Source organism: Aulostomus chinensis, chromosome 18 (genome assembly GCF_037954235.1).
Source record: "Aulostomus chinensis isolate RoL2024-O1b breed Wild chromosome 18, RoL_Achi_v1.0, whole genome shotgun sequence".
Taxonomy (NCBI): domain Eukaryota; kingdom Metazoa; phylum Chordata; class Actinopteri; order Syngnathiformes; family Aulostomidae; genus Aulostomus; species Aulostomus chinensis.
In genome coordinates, this window is record NC_141337.1 from 15,868,199 (window position 1) to 15,889,512 (window position 21,314).

The 21,314-nt window shown below is 41.4% G+C and overlaps 1 protein-coding gene across 3 annotated transcripts in view; it reads right to left on the reverse strand.

Moving 5' to 3' along the window:
- tnrc18 (trinucleotide repeat containing 18) overlaps positions 1 to 16,642 on the reverse strand; it is a 50,001-nt gene extending 33,359 nt beyond the window's left edge. Inside the window, exons 1-2 of one of the 3 annotated variants that reach the window (XM_086183969.1) lie at positions 16,335 to 16,642; positions 14,404 to 14,747 (exon numbers count right to left, since the gene is read on the reverse strand). In XM_086183969.1, the coding sequence (XP_086040095.1) occupies positions 14,404 to 14,611 (208 nt within the window). In that variant the 5' untranslated portion in view covers positions 14,612 to 14,747; positions 16,335 to 16,642. Of the gene's footprint in view, positions 1 to 14,403; positions 14,748 to 15,811; positions 16,222 to 16,249 lie in introns of those variants that run through there. The other 2 variants (XM_086183970.1, XM_086183971.1) reach the window with 2 other exon arrangements.
- Between the last annotated feature and the right edge of the window lie 4,672 nt (positions 16,643 to 21,314).

The following is a 21,314-nucleotide window of genomic DNA, read 5'->3' on the forward strand; positions in this document are numbered from 1 at the left end:
TGAAGGTTGTCAGTCCATAACCACATCTACCAAACTAATAAATGACAAAGCCAATCAATATACATTGTCCATTGTGCCACTTTGGTGTTTAGCTGTGTGTGTGTGTGTGTGTGTGTGTGTGTGTGTGTGTTGTAAAATCGATGCATGCTGATGTTTCTTTGCTAAAGCAGTCTCTGGTAATTACATTATTACTGAGGCACCATACATGCCATTTCAACAAGACAGACCAGAGACGGACCACACACCAATGAAAAAAAAGGGGCAGTTAATTTAACTAAAAACCATAGTCAGCCCAACAGGAGAGGAACTATGTGGTGAATCATGGATGGGGCTTTCTCAACTGGGAATCAGCATGATAATAGCCTATAGGTGACAAACAGCATCTTGAATTTTATCCCTGCAGAGAAGGGAAGCCAGGGGGATCAGAAGAGGTGAGTAACGTGCAAGAATTTGGGTTTGGTTGAAGATCAGGGACAGACGCATTTCCAATGAGCTGTAAAGGTATGATGAAGAGGTGAGAAGCCAAGCCAAAAGGATGTTACAATTGTCCGAGTGGAAGAGTACAACTGCTGCACTAGCATGTGTATAATGTCTTGTTCTTCATTCGTTGTTCAGAAGTCAGATGCATCTTCACAGGTACTGAACCTTTACTAGGGATGTTTAATTCAATAAACCACTCAAGCAAATTCAGCTGATTTTATAGTAGAGAACTTCAGAATTGACAACATTTATGGAAATCAAATTACTCTGAAAACATTAGGGATGTAACGGTTCATCTACTACATCAATGTATCAATTTATATTCCTGTGATCCAAATACATAGAGCTGTCCTCAGCAGGTTGACCTCCAGGCATATCGCCAATCTTACATCGTTTTTAAAATGTAATCAGTCAACTGTATCGATACTGGGAAATAACACACTAGATGTAAGCATGGCAGAATTTATATCAAATGTGTTTTTTAGTACTTTTACTGATAAAAGCGTTAAACGTTACTCGATTCGGTCTGCTTGTCTGGGACTAGTTATCACCACGGATGACAGAGGAGAAGTATTATTTTTATGTCGCAAAACAAAAGCAAAAGTAGCATGGAATCCTACTGTTAAATCAACCTGAAGAGATGTTGGTTGCATTTTAAATTTGACTTTAAATACTGTACTATTTTTATGCTGCAATACAAAAGCAGAGGTAGCAGGTAAACCTACTGTTGAAATTTTGGTTCAACTTACTGTACTTTTATTGAAAATATATTGAATATTGAAAATGAGGGCAAAAAAGGTTAACCACCTGTTAATTCAACCTGAAGTGTTGGTTGCACTTTATTCAAGTAAAACATGAATGCATTTGCCATTAATCCTTGTTTACTTGTTATTTGTTTATATTAGGGCTGTCACTTAAATGCATTCATTAGATTAATTAATTACACTGCAAATTAGCGCGTTATGAAAATCAATGCAAGATTAATTATAGCACACATGCGTTGCTAGTCAAAGTGCCTATTTGAGACTCAGCTTTAAGATGCCCTGACTTAGGTTTTATTCAATCGCCAATAAAGATGTGGATTTCAAATCTTCTCTTCTTAGTGTAGTCATTTTATTAGTCATGCAATACAATTTTGTAATGTCCTAGAATTCGAATTCTTTATTTGGGGACCTTGCAGATATGAGATTAAAATGCAATTAATTAGATGAATTAAAAATCCTGTAATTAATTAGATTATTTTTTCTAATTGCCTGACATCACTGGTTTATATCCATAGTTAATTAATGCCTGATTCCCATACAAGAAACAACAGGAATCTAGGAAACTTCACCTGCACTGTCCAGTATCCAGGTATTACAGTCACACTGGTAGAATTTATGGCTAAAAAGTTGAGGAATCGATTTCAAGTCACTAAATAGTTTCGGATTGTATCATTCTAAATGAACCAATATAATCCTTGAATCGCATTGGTAACCACGAATCGTGATACGAATCCATTAATTGTTAAAACGACTCGTTACACCCCTAGAATACATTAAAAGACATAAAGAATGCCTTATGTTGCTTTGTTGTTTTTTACAAGTTACAAGTTCTAGCAGATAAATGATCTTGGAAATCCTCTTATTGCTTAAGATGATGTGCACTGGTGCACCTTCTGTTTAGCTGAGTGTCTTTTAAATATTTTCAATACCAGAACCTTTACTGCTACTGAGAATTTAATACAAGTTATTTGATTTTATTATTATGTTATATATTATATTTGTGACCTCAGAAATATTTTGGAAGTTGACCCTGATCCAAAGTTCAGTACAGATATTAACAGTTATGAGGAAATTTTAAGCCTCTGGGTCACAACGAGCATGGACTTGGTGCGCTGGGAGACATCTGATATCCAATAAAACACTGGCATATTCATAAATTCTTGAAGTCCTAAGGAAGGAATCGATGGCATGCAGGGATTTAATGTGTTAATTGTTAAAAAAGTAACACAATCGTATTCATTAGAGTATTTGCCTACATTCATAAATGTTGTGGAGGGGATCTTTACACACATTACTCATTATGGACACAGTGATGTGGGAGTGTACACATCATTCAAGCATTACATACTTTGACGATCCAACCAAATACTCATAAATCATTCCATAATTCAACACGATACTTTTATTGATTGTTTTTATCAGACTCAGTGTTTATTAGGCTGCACTGCTGCATGCGATCGTACCATTAGTAAACTGTGAACCTTTGAACCATTACTGCCTCTTCCAATCACAGATTTGAAGAGCTGGAAAAGATTTCATGTTTAGCTCAAGTGCCCTCCCCACCCCCATCCACCCACCCAGCCCATTACTGAACGCACAACCATTACCCTGATAAAACTATCCATGTGTGTAGGGGAAAGGGTGCAGTTTGAACAGGGGTGAGGGGGGAGGGGATTGAGTGTGTGTTTCTGTATTAGTCCTGTGGGAATCTGAGGGACATGCTGTGCTTGCTGAGTTTCCCCTGCATCTAAATCAGTACATTAAAACCACAGTCCGTCAGCAGCCTGCGCACAAGCGTGCACATACGTACACGCATACATACACACACTCTTTGAAAATCAATAGAAAAAGCAGCTTTCCAATTTATCACTAACTGAGCCATGTGCACACACATACAAAAGTGATGCAGTGTCGTTATTCTCCATTCAGATAATAATGTGTAGGTGGATCCATCCACACCCAGCCCCATTAGACACAGCTTTAATTCCAGCCTCTCCGTTAGTATGTATTCGTGTGTGTGTGTGTGTGTGTGTGTGCTAAACTAGTCCACACTCTCGTTGTGTAATTTAAAAGGCTGCACTGCATCACTGTGTGATCAGTGACATGTGCAAACAGATCTGTGTGGGTTTGCAGTGAATGCCCTTTGAGTCAAACAGACTGCAACCAGGAGCAACATACACACACACACATTTTAGATAAACACACACGTGAAGCATACACACACAAAACACACAGCCTGTGATTAACCTTCAGTTTGTCTCAGTCTGTTAACCCTGCTGGAGAGCATATCCCTCCAATCAGCATAGACCATGGACAACTTACTATAGGAGTTAGTGCCATCTATTATTTATTACAGCAGAGACACAGAAGTGCTTATTATCAGTGAGCCATTACCTCGCTGTTATCTCCTAATACTGTCACTCTTTAAAGATTTCTGTCTCCCATGGTTACCAGTAATAATAACCAACACTCATTAAACAGCTGCTTTGTCAGAAATACAACAGAGAAGCGGCTGCCTTGTGGATCTTTCTAGAGCACAACCAAACAAACTGTTGTAATTAGTCAGAATCACAGTCAATGCTATTCCATCACGCCATGAGAACCTGGGTCTGATTTCAGTATTCAGTTGAGAAGATCGTCACAATAACAAGACTGTAAATTCAGTTGTTTTGCTAAAAAGTAGGGAGGTTTAATGACTGCATCTCATTTAACAGATCACGTTGGTGTCTCCATCTTGGTCCTTTATCATCTGAAATATTTTTAAGAGAGTCAAAAAACCACTTCTCTTGTTTTATAACGGTACTTTTGTTAAATTCGATTTAAAATGGAACAATCTTATTTCACTGTATAACTGTGTGCAGTCCTTCTATGGTGTTACTCCATGTCATGTGTCACAAAACCTCTAGGGCTACAATCAACCATAGACGACCCTGGTCCACCAAGCTTGCTAAAAAAAATTCAATTATTGAACAGCTGAGGGCAATCATTCCTTAAAACACAAAATTAACTTAAAATCTTATCCTCTTAAATACTCTTAATACAGACTGGCAAAAATAGCATTTATGAAACAAACCAGCTAAACAATTTAAGCTACCCTGTCTGACAAAAGGAGGCAGCTACTCTTTGCTCTCTCCTCTGCTGACCAGGTAGGATCCGGACCTCACTCACTCTCTGAATGAGAGTGTACAGTGATGGACAGTTTTCATTTTACCAGGACATACAATTTGACTATCACCGTGTACGTATGTCAGGAGACACTGAACAAAGCAGGTAGAAATATCACATTTCTGCATGTGTGTTTTGGCTTTTTACTGGTGATGGTTTTACCGCATTAACAAGTATAGTTTTGGTCAAATCACAGCGGTTGCTCTGAGTGCGTGCATGTGTGTAAATGTTTGCCCTACTCCCAAAACAGCAGAGGCAGAGAAAACGCTGTGCACCCTGATGAGATTACTTTGTACCAAAAGTTGGAACAAAGTACTTTAACATGTTTTGGTCCTCCATAGTCCCAAAGTGATTTGTTCAGTGCCAAAAATGACCACCTTTCAGTACCCAGCCCTGTTAGTCTGTCCTTACCCCTACCAGAAATAATGGCTTATTCTTGGACAGCACTTTGCTCCTTATGGAATTAACTCGATGATACACCTGCATGTCACTGCACTGCATGGCCTGTAAATATGTGAAAGAAAGCAGGTAAAGGTTGAAGGTAACCTGAGTCGAGGGCTGCAGTGAAGGCTGACAATGAAAACCAAGATGTAGAGAGATAAGTGCAGAGACTATTGCAGAAACAATGCCAACATAAATTATTTGGGGTTTGATTTCAGCGGCAGCAATAACAGTTAAACACACCCTGTCCACAGGTAGCTCTGAATGATGAATTTGATTGGTCAAGAAGACTTAGAGCTGTAAAAACAGCAAAGGACCAGGGCACCCATTTTAAGAAATGGTTAAAAAGCCTTTATTAAAATGATAGGTTCTAAAAATAGAACATTAAAAAACAATGTGCGTTTTGGGCTCAAGCCTTCTTCAGTAAGTAATCAACCTCCTGAAGCAGCCTCAACATCAAAACGCATATTTTCATTTTCTCCAATACATCTTATAAAAGCCCATAAAACAGACATACCAGTTACCAAGTGGATTAAACTGAGACTGTGGAGGAATCTCACTCACACTCACACACACACACACACACACACACACACTCTCTATTGTTACCTTGTAGTTCTTCCAAACACAACAAGACTTTCTCCCCATTGTATTTCTCAAATATTACTTCTCTGTTGAACTGTACGATACATGACACAACACAGCGCTACTTTGCTCAGGGATGAGTGGCTAAGCCTGTCTGTGGGGAAGAAAAAATTCAGCAAACCTCTTCATTACAACATAGTTGAGCTCAAAATTTCTGTGTTTGTCTGAGGCTTTCACTAAGTTATGGAGATGCCACAATCTCTTGACAACATTAGCTCATGTTGGCAACTTCAACAGTGCTGGATGACATCCTTGTTGATTAGTTATTATCAATGGTAGGCCTACTTACTAAAATAGTTTAAAGTTTCATTACATAGCTTTCTCCTGAGGACAGGTTTAAATCACATGTAACACAAGCACAAATTTTAAGAGCATATTACTCCACAAATCCATTCATTTTGTTTAAATATCTAATTTTTTCAGTTCTGTTGTATAATCGCAACATGACCATATGTATCTTAATTAGGCTTTTATAAATCATATCCATTTTATCAAAGATTATATGACAATGTTACTACATGATCAAAGATTCATTACATAATACAATGTGATTAGTATTTCATCATGTATATACATATACACACATTTTTGTAATTTAAACACTATAATATAATCACCAACTAACATAATAATCTATTTTACTGCCTCCTTTCCACCTTACACTCTAGTGTGTTGATGTGTGTCAAGATACATGCATATATGTTTAACAAGATGACCGGCCTTCTAATCTTTACCTGTAAAAATAAACCCCTGCAATAGACACACATCACACACAGACACAGGGTAGAACCATCACCTGTCAAGGATGCTAAAGTCCTGATAAGATGTCAGCAGATTCCATTCCCTCAGGCCAAACACCAGGGTCTCTCTAACATACACACACCACCACTAGAGTCTGAATCAATCTCAGCATCACTCAGCCGCCTACAGGCCCTTCATCCATGTGTGCAGACTACAGAGACACACACACACACACACACACACACACACACACACACACACACACACACACACACACACTCCCCTTTTCCCCTTCCTCAACAGTCTAGGGAGGAAGAGGAGGGAGGGCTAGTACAAGGGAAAACATTTGTGCTCCTCGTTCCAGAAACAACATCCAAATGGTAGCTTGGAGGGAAATGTTTCTTTAAATGTTTTGGAATTACTCTCATTACCTCTCTCTCTCTTTCTCTCTGCCCTTTCTTTCCTTCCTCTGGCTCTCCCTTCACAACCTCATCCTTCTTTTGGCTCCCACTTCACAAGACAGTTAGAATGGCATATAGGAATACACCAGTTGCCAAGAAACATGGTCTCTGACTTCCAACACATTCTGAGCCTCCATTTTCAGATCCATACCAAATATATCCTGAATTATCAATATAAGAGAGAGCTTATTGTCGCTGATCAATTCTGATAAAGATGCTGCTACAAATCTGACACACAAACTCATCCGCCCATGAAAACCTGTGAAATCAAACTGCAGAAAAAAAGTCTTGATTTGTAACTGATCGAAGACGGACTGAACAAAATCAAAAACAACAATACTGGAACATGCCCAAAAACACCAAAAATACAAGTCTCTTTTCTATAAATGCATGCCCCCCCCCCCCCCCCCCCCCACACACACACACACACTCTCTGTGAACCCATCTGTTATCCATCAGTGGTACTCAGAGCAGGGTTAGCTAGGGGGGAATCTCTATTGATCTCTGGTTTTTATTCCCTGCAAGAAAAAACATTCAAACCGTAAAACTCTGCTGTGCTCTTCGTCTCAACCGCAGCTAACTGGCACACTGACACTGGTAACCATTAATCCTGCCTGTAAAGTAGGAAAAGAGGCACTCACACACTGGCAATGGATGTGCAGGATTTGCATGCATGTTTGACAGCGCATATCCGTCTTTGTGTGTGAGCACAGTTATTCATGCTGCAAGCATGTGGTTTGAAGTGTGTGGGTTAACGATTTCAAAATGTACAAGTCTTGTTTTGCTGCATTCTGTTTTTAAAGGAAACAGACTGTGACTCCAGTTTAACATATGAATTAAAAATGTCTCTGCTCAACGACAACTTCCTTTCACAACATGACAAACTTCCTTTTGTAAGCGTTACACATTCTTTGCAGTCCTTTTTAATCACTGCCACCATGGAGGTTATGTTGTTTGTGATGTTTGTCAGCAGGATCATGTAAAAACTATGCAACACATTTTTCCCAAAGCTTGATGGAGAGTTAGGAGTATGGACCAAAGGAGAACCCACTATACTTTGAGCCAAAATAGTCATAGCACCACCCTGGTGACAACAGGAAATAAAAAGTTGTTGTTGTTGTTTTTTTGCTTGATGTACTCTTGCTGGTTGACCAAACTCATCTCAAACTTAGTGAGCAATACCTTAAAACATCACATTGCATTACTATGAGTTTTAGTTAAATGGTGTTACTGTGCTGAGGCGGCTAATTCTGATATTTGGTCATTGAATAGGAAACTTTTGTAACCGGATTCAAATAGTCAGATCTTTTCCAACCTTCATGTTGGATGGTAGTCCCAGCCTAGTCTTTACAGGAAGTCAGCCGGAAGTAACCAGAAGTGACAGCTTGTTTTTCTTTGGGTTTGGTTTGCCTTGGTAAAGGTAAATACTCTGAATGACCTCTTGTTGAAAAACAGAATGCAGTTTCAATGACTGATTCTGATTTCAGACTTACCAAGACATATTGCAAAAATGACAAACGCTTTTAAAAAAAAAATTCATCATAGCGATATAGGTTCTATGACACAATAAATCTCAAAACAAAGCATAACAGAACAATAGAACACACCATGTCTTTTATTTGCACTGAATAATTCCATTCTAAGTAAACAATAAAAATCTATATCAGGTTATAAGCATTCAATTAAAAATGAAAACCGCAGCAGGAATTGCTCATGTCACTTTACTAGCATCCTCCAATAGTCCAGTAAGTGATTAAGTTTGTTTCCTGGTTGCTTCCCTGTTGCTTAATTTGGACTGAAAAAATTTGCCAGTTGTAAAATGTAAGTATTCCTTATCACACGAAGGACATGCTAGTGTGTGGCTGCAGTGCTACTGTTATGCATAAAAGGCTGTCTCTGCTAATAAATTAGACCTTCACAGGCTCAGACAGATTCTCCAGTCATGGTCAATAAACAACCAGTTCCTGATTGCTGCATCTTCACACATAATTTGCAAAGCATGCAGATATATTAGATATTTGCAGGGAAAAAAGTATATTTGATAAATCACCAGTTCAGTGTCCTAGAAATATCTTACAGTCCCCATGCTGTGCAGTCAAATTAGCGGCACAGCATGGCAGTAATGTCATGTTTCTTTATAACTTCCTTTAAATAAACATTGTGAGAAATAGTTTATAGGTTTAAAAAAAATTGTCACACTTTGCAATGTTTAGTTTAACTGATAAATTATGATTCACAAAATCCCACCCAAATAATGTAAGAACAGTCAGGGACATATAACACCTTAGACGTGGGTCTTTGATATGGCAAATCGATTCAAATGGTAGAAGACACACTTAATCAGAGGTACTTTCAACAATTTTGTGCCAAAATTTCTGCGACAGTTGGTTACATACACATCTTGTGTGTATTTGAGCCTTGCTGTGTTGAGCCATGGCACTCAGGAATCTCCTGTGAAGATGGCAGGTGTTATTTTGACCAGGAGATACGAACGAACGTGAACACACATGCACACTGCCATGCACACGTACACACACACGCACACACACACACACACACACACACACACACACAGAACGGCACGCACAGCTGCAATGGTCACACATGTGCAATGAAGAGAAATTGTGTGACAAAGATAGTGACGTGTGTAGGAAAAGTCTTAACATGCTCCATTCAAACCAGCAGGATACTGACTGACAGACAGACAATGATTTGATCTGTGTGATGAAAATAATAAAGCTAAAATAAATAAAGCAAATAAAGCTCAACTAAGATGAGATTAACCGAGGCTTCCCCTGGGAACAAACTTTGCAACCTGCTGTAATTCAAAACCTATCACCTAACATTTTAAATCTATCATCGGCATTGTACTACTACGATAATTATATAAATGGTGCAATTACAATACTGCAACAAGACATTATTTGGCCACAAGCGAAATGGGAACACATCCTTAAGGAGTTGAGAGCCATACAAATTGCAAACACATTGTTCCAATCATGTAACTTAATTTTTCTCAATCAGAGTTAAGACTAACATGGAAATGTTCTAAAAATACCTCTCTTCTGTAAAACTTTAAATAGGGGGATAATTTTCAACAATATATCCCAAATGACAAGCTATGGTAAGGCCCAAATAGCGGAAACCCTGCCCTGTGAGCAGCATTGCTCATTTCATTGGTCACTTTCACAAAGAGATTCCAGAATATTTCCATTAAAATGACCCTGCTGTTTTGCTTGTTTGCACAGGACCAAACAATACTTACGTGATGCTGCCCTAGCATGTGGATTTATACAGCATCCTGGAGACAGAGGTGTGATGTATCAACTCAGCAGTGTTTGTGTTTTTGGTGAGCTGTTAATTTATTCCAACTGTCCTGTTCACATGGACACTGATTCAGCTCTGTTACTATGTTCACTGCCAATCAAAGGTGCATGTCCACCATTCCATCTCTGTGTATCGTAACAGAAATTGCAAGGTGTAACAGTAATATACATTCCCTGTCTTTAAGTAATGAGGGTAATTTTGAACACTGACCCAGTGCTAGTGGTTTAATCATTGTGGTGCTAACATTATTAGGTAAGGGCAAAGTTTATGGTTCACATCCTTGCCCAGGGTGTGTGAACTGACCTAGATATGACACATCCATCGAACAAAATAACATTACCTTCTGCAGATGAGAAGGAGTCCTGTTCTTCTCCAATGTCTTCTAACCCAAGTAGTTACAATCAAATTTTTTTCTTGGAACTCCTTAAAAATAGGTCATTAAAAAGGATCCATTGATTAAAATAAAACATTTTATCAGGATTAACTTTCAGCTATATTACCCAAAGTTGTATTTGATTTTTCTAGCCCATCAAACCCTCTAAAAAATTGTGAGTTTCCCCCAAGTGTCCTGGGAGGAACATCATAGAGCATATTTCCTTATGTAATGGGACATGCAGAGACTTGACATGCAGACATAATGCAGCATGTGACCTTTTCGTGTTCGAGTCTGTTGTTTGTGTTAAAGGGAGGGTTCTGGCAAAGTGTACAAGTTAGCTAATGCTTAGGGTATTCGAACATGCCGCAGCACGCTTATTTTCCCACATACACACACCAGCCTATCACTCTTGTGTTTGACAGTTGTGTGTGTTCTTTGCTTGTGTGTGTGCCGTTTGTCTGTCTTTGACAGGTTTATTGTAGCAGGGCAGCAGTGCCTTGTGCTTTCTCTTAAGAAGCCTGTTTTCTCTCCTGAAGGATTCAATTAATCTGAGAGGGTGACGTGTCTAAGCCACGTCTTCTCTCTTGCGCGCTCTCTCTCTCTCTCTCTCTTTCTGTCTCACTCACACTCTCTTTCACACACACACACACACACACACACACACACACACACACACACACGACTGTATCTTGGATACACATAAACAGACACTCACCACATTAATATTAACATAAACAGACACACTAACCAAGCACCATGGAAGACAAATTGGTATCGGCCAAGACAGCCCTGGCCTGCCCCGCAAGCTGCATGAATTATACTCACACCTGTGTGTGAGTGTAAAAGAGAAGATTTGAAGGGCTACCACATTTATCTAACCATGTATGAATGTATTGTGGTCAGGATAAATCTCTTCCTTTCTTTCTGCAGCAAGTCCCAGGGGGAAACCCCAGCCCTAACAGCACTAAGCACAATCACATGCTACTACTCTTATACACACTTCAGTCCTCTCCAACACAAAAACAACTACCTCAGTGCTTATCCTCTCAAAACAAAACACTGCCTTCCACCTTGGGGATAGTGCCGATTTAGATATCCTTCACCATTTGTGTGTGTGAGTTGTTTTCATTGCCATCTATTGACCTCCCTTCTCTGAACACCCTCTATTTGCGACTCACTCCCATCTTCATCTGCTCCTTTGTGAACATGAAAACTGTGTATGTGAGGCACAAAAGATCACGCTAACAGATGAAGGACACCACCCTTCGATTATATTCTTGTCTTGTTAAACATGCCTCAAATGCTTCTTCTAAACTTGGAAGGTCGTTCCATGCAATTAAAGTAATCCTCAACCAAAATGGCCAATTGATTTAACAGCAAGTTTATGCATGCATCTACAGTTTATGTTACCGACCACCACAAAATGATGCCACTTAACAGATGTGCACATGATTCCAGGAGCTGCAGCAGCATTACTTTGACTGTTCAGGAGGAAATAAGATGTCACACACCATTTGGCTGTCAACTGATGTCTAGGAAATGCAGTGCCAAAAATCTTGCTCAAATGAGGAGAAGCATTTTTGTCACCTCTACCTTAATTCTCAGTTCACAAAACGGTTCGATAACTGCCTCCAACTTTAAGACTATGGCAACAAAACAAGAATTGCGGTCAGTTATATTTCAGCGATCCTACACCTGCTGCTCTCAGATGCAAGAGGGAAGAGATGGGGACAGATGGCCTCAATCTGGTGATGGAAGCTCCGGGAGACTACCAGTAGACTGAGAATGAATTAGAGACATTTTACATTTATGAATAGCAACTAAGCCCTCCTCCTATTTAAATACAATATGTGTGAATAAATACAAATGAGTTACAAAGATTGCTGACCTCTCTAAAGAAGTATTTTTTTGTAAAATATTCTCAAATGTCAAGGAAAGTGTTTAAGCTGAAATCCTCTGAACTGAAGCTGTGAAAGTCAGTTGGAAAGCCTCTTAAACAGAACTAAACAAAGTAGTCCAACTCCTGGGAAACCAGGTTGTCTAGGCAGCAATAAACATTCAAACCTACTATCAGGAGCACAGCTTAAAACAACAGTGCAAAAAAATGTGTTGAATTCCATGAGACAAACAGTAGCAGGTCGACCTTGGCTCCTTTGATTGCCTAATGGGTCCTTGAGTACTGGATTCACGCTGTTTATTGCAATTAAAAAGGGAACATTGTGAACATTTGCAATTACCCAGTAATTTTCATGTAGCCAGTCTGGGGGAGTGTTATTACAAGCTTGGGAATTATTTCTCAATCAGGTTTGGGTAACATAATGTGAGGGGATTTGATATTGAAGTGCGCCATAAAGCTAAACGACCTGTATCATACAGTGGTGTGTAGGCTGGGGAATGTGCGTAGGGGAGATGAGAGCCAGCAAGTGAGAAGGTCATCGTGTGGGCAGAATAAAACACATCCCGTTTTTAAAAGGAGTGTTTAAACTGCCAGTCTGGGATGGAACATTGGTTGGGTCAGTCCTACTTCATTTCCCACCCCCCACCCCCAATACACCTCAAGTTGTTCCACACAAGCAAGTGGGCACATGCACACACCACAAGCCATTTTAAACTTGTTTGAGTGCCAGAGGAGGGGGAAATCATTACAAATCAAGGAGCTCCTCTAAAGACATTTTAACATCAATTGGTATTTGCACAGTTCCCAATGAATCCATACAACATTTGAAAAAAATGCCACTGTTATTCTGGAAAAACTAGAGATTACCTGCAACAAATGAGAGATGTGAGATTTGCCACAGTACACATCTATCAATCACTATCACACTCCCTGCTGCCAGAGTTAATTTAATCTCTGACAGCTTTTCATGTGCCCGCCTGGCTGGGTTGAGTGTGTGAGCTCTGCCAATGTGACATTAACGCTTTGTCAGAGAGCTCTGCCTCGCTTTACCGGACCTGTAGTACCTTGTGCTCTGGAATGAAGGTACTGCATTGAACCCCCGTTCCATGATGAGGGCAGAAAACACAACTGGAATATAATCTCTGGGGTTTACCTCTGACAAGAAACCAGAGGACCTGATATTGTATCTTTGTCTGCAAGGGGAGGCAAGTAACACAATGACAGCATTTGTCATAATTTCCATTTTCCAAAAAAAAAGCACAGCAGCGCTACCTTTCCTTCACACGTGTTTTGAACCTAGAGGGCCACGTTCTGACCACAAACCAATAATGTTTTTTTGCACACATTTTTATAAAAGCTTCCATTTCTTAAAGCAAGAAAATTACATTACAGTTCAAGTAAAATGTGCAGCAGGGAATAAGATATAATAACTGTAGATGACCTACAAGAACACTCACACACTGAACAGGTAGAGGGTGATGTAAACAAACACGGGGGAGGAGGAGGGGGGGTGTTTTAAGAAGCCTCTGATTGGTTCACACAACCCCTCCCTTTATCCACCAAATGCATGCAGTACTCTCGGTTTCTCGTCTCAGATTGCGTTGCTACAATTGAGGGAGCATCAGCCATTTGCCAAATCTTAGGACTTCTGATACAGAAAATTTGACCGCCACATTTCTCGAATTTTGCACAAACACTTTCAGCCACCAGAGTAAGATGCGACATCTCTGACATCCTTCTAATATCACAAACAGAATAACAACAGCATTTGCTCTTCAAGGGATGACGATGTAATGGTCCGTACGCAATGCAAGCCAAATGACTGCACCGTGACCTGCACACTGCTGCAGTAACGGTGTGTGTTGCAAACTGACAAGTCATTTTGTGCCTATCGCAGCCATGGGAATCTTAAACACGATGCCATACTTTGGCATCTGAAACTTGTCAACGCTTTGCAAGTGCCACTCCTCCTTACGAAAGCTGCATTTCCTACAGAACACCGTGCGGACATTAAATGTGCAGCGTTATTACAAGTTAATATCCGATTAACGGGTGCATGCAGGGGAGTCCCATTTTAACACTGAAGCAAGATAGCATTATACTTACTGTGGTGTGGATGAAGGTTGATGGCCGATGGCAAGAATTTTCCGGAGTGGAGAGGCGGCGGGTGAGTCGCGCCCAAGTGACCGGGCGAGGGAGGGATCCTCCCGGCTGCTGCTGCTGCCCCGAGTCGGTGAGGCTCCACTGCGAGCCCCGCCAACAACGGGGGTGGTAAGTGGACAGATCGAGGAGGTCCAAAATCTCTGCCATCCATTATCCACAGCGGGGAAAGTTGGTAAAAGAAATAGTCCGTTCGGACAGGCAGGTTATTCCGAGTGAGCCAATTCTGGCTATAATATTGTCTTTAGTTCCCCAGGCGATCCAAGCTCATGTTCAGCCATCCTGCTGATCTATAACATAAAAAACGAGAAAAATCTCCTAGATAAACAATCTCAGGGCAGAGTGGGTAAAGTGTTGAGAAGATGTGGTTTGGGGATTTTTCCCCTTTTCAGCAAACCGACGGCCCATAAGTGCAATGACGCAGTTTGGAAAACCACTTCAAAAACTCAACGTTGGCTGTTAGCTCGTCGCCTGTAAAATTATACGAGTCTCACATAGTGTAACTAAACAGCTCCTAATGCAGTTTGAACTTAAATCTACAATATTTTGATCTAATGTTGGAGCGAATAGCAGCGCTCCGCCCCGCGCTGCGCAGCAAGCAGCGCAGCCACTCCGGGGCTTCGCTTCTCGGGGAGGCACAACCAGAGGAAAGCGGCCAGTCGCTCGCTTTGCTCCGGCCAGAAGAAAACCCTGCGATCTCGGGATGGAAACACGGCTCTGCGGGAAATGTTTTAGTTTTTCTATCTTTCCATATTAGCCATGCTGTTTTCCTAAACCAGCATTTAAGACTACGAGCCGCCCTGTAAACCAATACACCATAAATACAGGAGGCACATCAAATATAAATATCAAACGGAGTTAAAAATAAATAAGGTTGCAAAAGCAAGGATCATTAATCAGCGGGGGTTGCGGTGTTTTGTTGCTCACAGATGCGAATTTAGTCCGGGCTTCGCAGTTGGACATGGGTGCTGTCCAAGGAGAGAAGATCCAGCCCGTAAACACCACCACTGTTTAAACACGTTACACGTTGAATATTATCATAATTTTACTACTTATAACCTTGCCGGAATTTGAGTATATTGAGGTATTTGGGATACACTATAAATTATACATCCATCGGAGCAACGCGTATTAATTCAGTAAAAGGTCGACTAAAATCATTTCCAGGAACATGATAGTTTGTTATTTTTCGCGGATAGCTAGCTGGACGTTTAAGCTAAAATGACAAATAGGCTAAAAGTTACTTTAAACAGAACAACAACAAGCTCCTGTGCCGTTGTAATATTTTGATGATAGCGGGAACCTAGCCGAAACCAAATAAAACTAGTTTATAACATGTCGAGCATAAACAAACCTTATTTAACACGGTTCGTTAACACACCGTCGAGCAGAAAAACAAGGCGAAAGTCGAGTTAACCTTCGAGGGCTACAAGCGAACACATTACAGCGGTGACTCGTGATATGCAGGCGGGCGGGATGTTAAGAATGGCTCCTTCATAAGTCACAATGAACCCTTTTTAACCTTTAAAACTCAACACCAAAACACAGATTCACCCCCAAAGCGCTATTAAATAGGTCTACGGGCGGAGTGAGACAGTGTCCCTATCAGTTGTGATCCACGCGGCGCGGCGGAGAAGCACGGCGCACGAGCCACGTTTCAAACTTTTCATTCGTCCGCTAACCACACGCCAAACTTTCTCACGTTAAAATGTACTAAAAGTAGATTTTAACCGCGTCAACATCTTCACAAAAACCCTCGGCAACAACCTCCGCGCCTTTTTTTTTTACTTACATTTCAAAACCAATACATTCAAACGCCGAGAAATTTCAGTAAGAAAAAAAAAACAAACAAGAAAAAAAAAAGCGCGAGCGCTTACTTGAAAGGGGGAATAAAAGGGAAGGAGCTAAAAATGGAAGCGATTCTCAAAGTCCATCCAGGCTGCTAGAAAAACTGGGGTAGTCCATTACATCTTATTCGAAGGTAAACTGGGGAGAGCAGGGGGGAAGAGAGAGCCCCTGACGCGTCCGTACACTCCTCGGCAATGAAACGCAGCATTGTTTTGCTAGCCCCGCCCTTCTCCGTCGCTCCCACCCGAACCCAACCGCCCCGTTACGTTTCACGCAGCTCCCGTCTGATTGGCTTCGCCAAGTGTCACTCAAAATTCCTCGTGAACACACACGCACACACACACACACACATACACACACACTGGCCTCTCGCCAACACTATAAAACCAATTATGGAGCAAGAAGGTTGAGCCGTTTCAAGGTCCCCTCTCCCTTCAAGATGATCAGAACCCACGGGTGTGAGGATGGTGATGATGGTGATGGTGGTGGTGGTGGTGGTAGGTGGGGGGCGAGCTTTAAGGCGACCCCCACCCCTGCCATTTCCACCCAGATTGTATGGGCTAGATTGGGAAGTGCGGGGGCGTTGCAACCCTTGAAAACACAGTGAAAGCATTTTAGAACTGTGGTGAGTGAAGATATTACTTTAAATTACATCATTCAAAAAAAAAAAGACATGCACCTGATTCAGTTTCTTGTTCTTTTCTATAATCTGACAAATCAATTTGTTATATAAATCCTTACTTAAAGGCCCAAATTATGGATGTGGGTCACCAGGGAAAGAAAAAAAGCCTAACAACCATAAAGCATCATGGCCTGTTTCGTGAAGACCCGCGTAGCACAGACGAGGAAGTCCACACAATAATAATCAAGTCAAAAACATCCGTCACCGATGTGGTGGCACAGTGTAGGGAATCAAAACAGTTGTACACGGACTAGCAAATTAAGAATGTATCCCTTTTTTGTTGTTGTTGGCACTTTTTTTTCAAATGACATTCAATCGTGACATCATTGATTGTGGCCAAAACATTCTGGGGCCGAGGCTGATGCCGCTTTATTATCAACCCGAGAATAATGCCTCGCTCACGGAATGCAAATGCCCCAAGCACCCTGGAGGTACTGGATGTCTCGTTGCGCATAATCCGGGCCAATTCTGCAGATACACACACACACACACACACACACGACCGAAAATGAAGACATGTTGCATGCAAATTTTGTGCCTGAAGATTTAAAAGAGCGGGCTAGCCCCTGAATGTTGACCCTCTCAAAAGTTTCCTCTGAAGTAAACCACTGTGTTATAGTTGCAAAAATGTTGATTAAAAAATCTGACGCGGTTTCAAGCTGCCCATGCCCCCCCCCCCCCGCACACACACACACACCTCCCTACTTCTCCAGCCCCTCCTCGTCATGTTGTCGGTTTCAAGGCGCCCTTCCACAAGACAACCAGAGCCAGAACGGAGAGAGAAACGCGGAGAGAGGAGGAAGCCCGGTGGCGCTCACCCGAGCAGCAGGCACGGACCCCCTCCTCCTCCTCCAACACCTGAAAACAGAGCGGATTGTGTTGTTGTTCTGGTGTCTCCTCGAGGTCACACATTTGTGTTTATTTGCGCACCAGGATAGACACATCAGCAGCACCAAATCTGCGCTACATGTAGAGGCCGCTCGGCTAGCGTCACCGCGCCGCGCCGTCTGCTCCCAGCGGCTGTCACCCCCGACGGGACCCGGGAAGGGAATTACCAGGCGGGGATCAGAGTGATGTCCCGTCCTGGGCCGTCCGAGGGGACCGAGCAGGTCTTTGTTCTCCACATCTCTCCGACTGGGAATTCAGACAATGGCTGCAGATTAGGGCCTCATTGTTGCTCTCTTGCCACGCTACAAGCAGGAGGCAGGTTTCATCTTCTCTCTGTAGTTGTTTTCCTTGTTAAATACTGCGCTATTCTTTTTTGGGGGGAGGGGGGCCGTTTCAATTTTCAGGTGGGTAACGAGCTCGAATTCGGAATTCATAAAACTGCTACGTCATGACTCCCTCGGATACTAGGCTACTTTTCTTGATCTGATTAAGCACGTTTTACGCTTGAAAAACAATAGACAGTCTTAACTTTACCAAATAAATGTATTGTTCTTTAATTGAAATAAATGAAACCAGGATTGTCGCAATGCAATGACATCCCTCAGCCAAATAACTCTTTTCTGACAGAACAGCAGGGCGAGTTAGAACAGTCTGTGCTTCAGCCCTCCTTTTTCGATTAGATGTAACAGCACAGATTTCTCTTTATTTCTAGGTTAAGCTTCTCGCGTGGATGCACCACTGTGGGAGCAGATGGACCCATTTGGTAGATTATGTTTTTTTCTTTTATAGCTCTGTGAGGACGGTCCAACATAAAGCTCTCCGTGAAGAGCTGCAGTGGAAATCTACTGCAAATTAGGATTTACAGCCTGCTGAGTCAATAGAATAACCACAGCCAACGTATCAGTCCACCAGAGTGATTTTTCCAGAGATGGCAGCGTTATTTTTCTTTCTTCCCTCTCTTTAGCTTGTATCTCACCATATCTCTCATCAACCTGTAGTCCTGTGGCTGTCCAAATGTCATTGTTGAGGTTTGGGTTCGTTTTGCCATATTGGGTAAATGATTAGATTTGGCAACCAGACTGTATCTGATTTTCTCTGGGCGTGTGGCTGCATTAACCCACAGGGGACAGAGCACAGAGACAGCATTGATTAATTCAGCTGGGGGTCCTCTGCTCTCTGGAACATAAATAAATATATAGACGTCCCCCCTGCACAAGCACTTACCCTTCAGTTCATAATAAAGCCTTCTATACATATAAAGAACAGCCATGATCCCAGTAAAGCATCAATAAATAACAGTAGATATTAGGTTACCCCACCCTAACTGCTCTCTTACACACACACACACACACACACACACACACACACACACACACTGAAAGCCTGCATGGCCACAGGGCTAAATCATTCATCATCTCATGCTTGGCAAAAGTACTGTACTACTGAGGCTACTGCATTGCAGCAGGACAGATCTGAACATGATTGTGAAAAAGGCTAATTGCAGAGTTGTGGTTTCTGATGCACATACACACACACACACACACACACACACACATACACACACACACACACAGAAATGCAATAAACATGCCACTGAATCGGGGATGACTGACATCACCACACCACACCAACCCCCCACATGCATATACAGCTCTCATGGGGTAGCTGTCAATCATCTGATGCTGCTTTGTTGAGTTGTGCTGAGGATGTGTGTGTGTGTGTGTGTGTGTGTGTGTGTGTGCTTGCGTGCGTGCGTGTGTGTGTGCGTTTGGAGGGGGTTTGTTAGGGAGCTCTCTGCTAGAGGACGAACAGGCGGCCACACGCAAACAAACACACACACACACACACAAACACACACACACACACACACACACACACACACTACTCCACCCTGACAGGCATGCTGTCAGGGTCGTCAGATGATATGCATGCATTAAGAATCTCCAGACATTTGTCACCACAAATATTCCAAATATTTTCATGATTGCATGAAGGTTAAGCACTTGTAGTTTCAATATTTTTGTATTTTGATCTAAACCTGCATACTGTATGAACTGCATGTATGTACATATAATTGTCTGACTCATCATTTTAGCTGTCCAGCCACCAAGCATGCAATACTTCATCTACAACAACATGAATAAATTGAAACTGATTTCAGTACTTGTAATTCACACAATCTCCATAAATTAATGCGTACCATCTACAAACAAAAATACACTTGCACTGCTCTTTCGATCAAATCAAAATGATTTGTCTTGGGTTAGTGCCTGAGCCGTTTAAAGCTCTGGGCAGTCGAGTAAAACCAGGGAGAAGCACTGATGCAATAGACATCTGCTGGCGAGTAAATGTGCAGCGGTGATGTGTCAGGGACACTGAACGCGCAGGAAACAGATAGACAGGACCTGCTGGGCTTCCGCACCTCTTTACACCCTTGACTCTGCCTTTATCTTTCTCGCCTTCCTCTTGAACCTGCTTTTATGTTTGCTGTTACATCTTTTGCTTTCTCTTATTTAGTTGACCTTGATTCTAATCGACCCACACGTGCTACCTCGATTCACTTCAGTTACATGGGTTTATCTCCCATAAAGAGGGAATGCCTCAGTGCTATTTGTATTTTTTCAGGAATATGCAAAATAATAAACGTTGATTTTCACCAAAACTGCTGGAGATGTAAAGCTTTGGCAAAGTGGATACCATTTGGTTTTGGGTAAATACGCGATACCCAATGAGTATTAGAATTTTTCTACACTGGTTTGGCTGAGGTCTTTATTCTTCGAGTATTTGTTTACTTGGTTAAAACTGCACCAATGAGACCACTTACAAAAAAACAATCTGGATGCATCAGTACTACACAAATACGAATCATAGAAAACTTTGCCTTTATTAGTAAAATTACTGAAAAAGCTGTTTTTATACAAGCCAGCAAAAAACAGCTACCTTGAGATTTTCCAGTCAAGATTCTGGCCCCAATTTAGTAAAGTGGCTGCTCCTATCAATGTTCTATGAACATTAATCTAAGCATGGTTGCTGGTAAAGTCTCCATCTTCCGGCCATTAAATCTTACTGGCGCAGTTGATCGTAATATAAAAACAGCCGAACTTGAGCATTCGGTGTCCCTGAGAGAGGGGGGTTTAAGTTTTTATTCAGCCAGATTATTCATCAGCAGTAGCTGCACATCCAAGTGTCTCCTGAATGGAGTCACGCAAGGGTCAATCCTAAGACCTCTGGTATTTACACATTTCATGCTCTTGCTAGCCAGTTGATTTGAATGCTACAGTTTTATTCACATGAACACAGATGTTACACTAATATATAAATGAATACAGCTCAATATATTCCCTGGGACGGTTTAAATAAATAAGTAGCTTGATGTTCCAAAATGTTCTCTAGTGAAAAGAGGATGAAAATTTTTTTTCCCCCTCATTATTGTTCACTT